General features: G+C 45.6%; 1 protein-coding gene across 2 annotated transcripts in view; it reads left to right on the forward strand.

The window, feature by feature from the left end:
* The first annotated feature begins 3,311 nt into the window (after window positions 1-3,311).
* The window catches only part of comta (catechol-O-methyltransferase a), a 7,901-nt gene continuing 6,597 nt past the window's right edge, over window positions 3,312-4,615 (forward strand). The window contains exons 1-2 of one of the 2 annotated variants that reach the window (XM_046056055.1): window positions 3,312-3,858; window positions 4,227-4,338. In XM_046056055.1, the coding sequence (XP_045912011.1) occupies window positions 4,283-4,338 (56 nt within the window). In that variant the 5' untranslated portion in view covers window positions 3,312-3,858; window positions 4,227-4,282. The remainder of the gene's footprint in view (window positions 3,859-4,226; window positions 4,339-4,615) is intronic. The other variant, XM_046056056.1, reaches the window with a different exon arrangement.

Raw genomic sequence — 4,615 nt, forward strand, 5'->3', positions numbered from 1 at the left:
TGTGAACAGCCCGGGTCCCATGGGATCTGATCTTTCACAGCTTTTACTATGCGGCCCACATAAGACACAGGTCTGATTGTTTGAAATGCGACCTCAGTCTGGACAGATTAGAATTCATGCAACTCTGACGTCACTCTACAGCGACCTTCGTCACAGTGCGTGCTACTTGTCTGGGCGGAAACAGGAGAGAGAGAGGGCTAAATGTAGCGCCAGAAACTGTAATGAACGTAATAAAAAGGCCAGAAGTCATAAATCGGGTGAATTGTGACCCCGGGAGAAAACCGGGAGAGGGACCCTAATGAGAAACAGCAGCCTCCCGAGAAAATCAGAAGGGTTAGCAAGTATGAGCTATGAAGTTTTGTGGCCTCCTTGTTTACCTCCATACGACAACGTGCTGCGTGTGACATCGTATTATTCTTCTGCACACGTGGGCGGCGCACACTGGAGTCTGATATGGGCCTGCAGAGTGAACGCAGCCTTAGATCAGCTCGTTCTGGTCGGTGTTTATTTCCCACTGCAGGTCAACGTGCAGGAGGCACAGCACATGCTCGCCCACCAGATTTTATTAGGATCCCAAATTACCTAATCAGCTACTCCTCCAGATAAAAAAACAACAGATTAAAAACTATCGTGTGATTTTAAAAACATAAAGAGAATAATAACTAACAATATTCTTCCTGCACAACACAACATATTAACATAACTAATGACAGCGCTCCATATTAAAAAGTGTGGCTGCAGCTCAGGGCTGTTTCTCAAAGCTTGCTTCACTGCGTGCTTTAGGATCTGAGCTGGAGGAGAGTTCCATGCAACTTCATACGATACCGTTTACAGGCGTCTGTTGGAACGTCTAGTGTGGCAGGTTTGCGTATGTTAGAACTGAATGTGAGTTGACTGAACAAACAATTATCTGTCTGCTCTAGTGAATTTCTTGTTCGGCAGTTTTATAAAATCGCCCCAAAAAAAAAAACACAAGTGAATTTCTTCACCGGCGACTCTTTCTCGTTCTCACTCCCGGACTCGTCACATATGGACGCACGGACAAGACCCATCGGCGTCAGTTTGTAACGCACTGGGGATCCCTGTAGCGTCACCGCTCAGCACAGTAGGGGAAGCCCTGTAGCGTCCTGACGGTAAAGGCGGGTACATGATATTTAAGAGGAAGGACTGAGTAAGGAGATGGCTGGAGGGCCAGAACCCCGACTTTGAACCAGGAGACCGGGGTTCGTGTCCCGTGTGAAACAAAAAGTCAACATTAAATATTCTTATTCAAGTTACATAGGTTAAGTAAACTGCGTAAGTTACGCAAGTAACGTTACTGAACGTACGTGGTTATTTTCACCCTAACCACGACCTTTTCCTAACCCTAACCTTGTACTTTTGGTGCCTAAACCTAACCAAAACTGCGACGTTTCACAACTTTAACATCGTGCCGTTCAAAATTTTTTGCAACGTTAACGTTTTATTTCGAAAGCCTAATCGGATGTTGCATATTTATTGTTGCTAATCGTTGCTAACCTGACCGCAGAGTCCTGTCTAGTTTAATAATAGATTCTTGCTGACAGCTAACACGCTAACACCTGACTGACTGGTTATCTACTCGATAGCTAACATGCTAACACCTGACTGACTGGTTATCTACCCGATAGCTAACATGCTAACACCTGACTGACAGGTTATCTACTCGATAGCTAACATGCTAACACCTGACTGACTAACAGGTTATCTACTCGATAGCTAACATGCTAACACCTGACTGACAGGTTATCTACCCGATAGCTAACATGCTAACACCTGACTGACTAACAGGTTATCTACCCGATAGCTAACATGCTAACACCTGACTGACAGGTTATCTACCCGATAGCTAACATGCTAACACCTGACTGACAGGTTATCTACCCGATAGCTAACATGCTAACACCTGACTGACAGGTTATCTACCCGACAGCTAACACGCTAACACCTGACTGACTGACAGGTTATCTACCCGACAGCTAACACGCTAACACCTGACTGACTGACAAACAGGTTATCTACCTGACAGCTAAGATGCTAACACCTGACTGACTGACAGGTTACCTACCCGACAGCTAACATGCTAACACCTGACTGACTAACAGGTTACCTACCCGACAGCTAACATGCTAACACCTGACTGACTAACAGGTTATCTACCTGACAGCTAAGATACTAACAGGTTATCTACCTGACAGCTAAGATGCTAACACCTGACTGACTGACAGGTTACCTACCTGACAGCTAACACGCTAACACCTGACTGACTGACAGGTTACCTACCTGACAGCTAACACGCTAACACCTGACTGACTAACAGGTTACCTACCTGACAGCTAACACGCTAACACCTGACTGACTGACAGGTTACCTACCTGACAGCTAACACGCTAACACCTGACTGACTGACAGGTTACCTACCTGACAGCTAACATGCTAACACCTGACTGACTGACTGGTTATCTACCTGACAGCTAACATGCTAACACCTGACTGACTAACAGGTTATCTACACGATAGCTAACATGCTAACACCTGAATGACTAGTTATCTACCCGATAGCTAACACGCTAACACCTGACTGACTGGTTATCTACCCGATAGCTAACATGCTAACACCTGACTGACTGACAGGTTATCTACCCGATAGCTAACATGCTAACACCTGACTGACTGACTGGTTATCTACCTGACAGCTAACATGCTAACACCTGACTGACTGACTGGTTATCTACCTGACAGCTAACATGCTAGCACCTGACTGACTGACAGGTCATCTACCTAATAGCTAACATGCTAACACCTGACTGACTGACAGGTTATCTACCTGAAATCTAACATGCTAACACCTGACTGACTGACCAGTTACCTACCTGACAGCTAACATACGAACACCTGACTGACAGCTAACATGCTAACACCTGACTGACTGACAGGTTATCTACCTGAAATCTAACATGCTAACACCTGACTGACTGACAGGTTATCTACCTGAAATCTAACATGCTAACACCTGACTGACTGACAGGTTATCTACCTGAAATCTAACATGCTAACACCTGACTGACTGACTGGTTATCTACCTGAAATCTAACATGCTAACACCTGACTGACTGACTGGTTATCTACCTGACAGCTAACACGCTAACATGCTAACACCTGACTGACTGACAGGTTATCTACCTGACAGCTAACACGCTAACATGCTAACACCAGACTGACTGACCGGTTGTCTACCTGACAGCTAACATGCTAACACCTGATTGTTATTTACCTGTATTATGCTACGTCACTGCCGGGTGTTGTTGTAACGTCACAGTACGTCAGTAACAGTTAAAGCTACATGTATGCTTCTGTGTTTAAAAGCCCCAGCTAGCAGCTAACAGTTAGCATACGGTCTGTATGTTGTTCTCCGGTTCTCTGTGGTTCTCTGCGGTACCGTCTATGTTCCGTGCGTCTTCTCTCTTGGCTACATGTTCGCGCTTAAGTCCGGTGAGGACGGGACCCGTGTATTTCCTGCAGTAAATGTCGTGTTATAAATAGCAGCGGAGGCGGAGCGGGTTTATCTCTGAAGACATCTCCGTCAGAACGGTAATAAACGGTGTCCCTGCCGCACATGAAGCTCCGCGGGGTGGACGACTCACCGGCGGAGAAGGGGGGGGGGGGTGTTTGTCCCGGGTTTTCGTTGGCTCGGTTCAGTCCGACAGAGTCTCGGATCTTTCTGGCTCCCAGTAATCTGCAGCCATGTCGCTGCTCCGCTCGGCTCCAGTCCTCCTCCGGTGAGTCCTGACCGGAGACACCCGCCGTACCGGGAGTGACGTCACAGCACGGCGCCCCCAGGTCCGTGTCTCCCCCGGTACTTCATTTATTATTAGTGTGAATGTATTGGAATAGTACGGACTAATAACATGTGTATATATATATATATATATATATATATACACAGTTTATTTATTTTCCTTTTTTTGAAGAACAAATACACACACAGAGGGTATTTATAACTGTACAGTATATAATATATATACATGTAGCCTATATTTGCACTTTCTTAGAGTGCATTTGAGCTTCTTCAGGTATATAAATTCAGCTCTTCTGCATTTTCTGCATTGTTTCATATCAGCTTTCAGTGATGTTACACTTTCTTAATGTTTTCTTGTTGTTATACCTTCCTGACAGTTAACAATTTAGCTTTTGTGTGATGTCAGCAGCGCTTTGGCTCTGATGTCACTGCAGAGTTTGAAACAGAAGATGAAATAACTTCAGGATGATGAAAGTCCTGTGGGTGGGCAGCTCCATCAGACAGACCTGCTGTCAGAACAGGTGAGCCCTGGCAGGGATACAGGTGTAGGACTGAACAGCAGACACTCTTCGGGGGTATATTTAATATCAGGCAGCAGGTGTCATCGTCAACACGGTGTCCTCACAGCTGATGTGTTAGAAGCAGGAAAAATGCGTGAGGACGATTTGAGCAACTTTGACAAGGACCAGCAGGTGGTCATAATGTTATGGCTGATTGTTGTAAACAGGAAACAAAGCCAGACACAGACAGCTTCAAAATAAAACAGGATGCGGGCAGAGACACAGAACAAACCGTGAC

Source organism: Micropterus dolomieu, linkage group LG08 (assembly GCF_021292245.1).
Source record: "Micropterus dolomieu isolate WLL.071019.BEF.003 ecotype Adirondacks linkage group LG08, ASM2129224v1, whole genome shotgun sequence".
NCBI classification, from domain to species: domain Eukaryota; kingdom Metazoa; phylum Chordata; class Actinopteri; order Centrarchiformes; family Centrarchidae; genus Micropterus; species Micropterus dolomieu.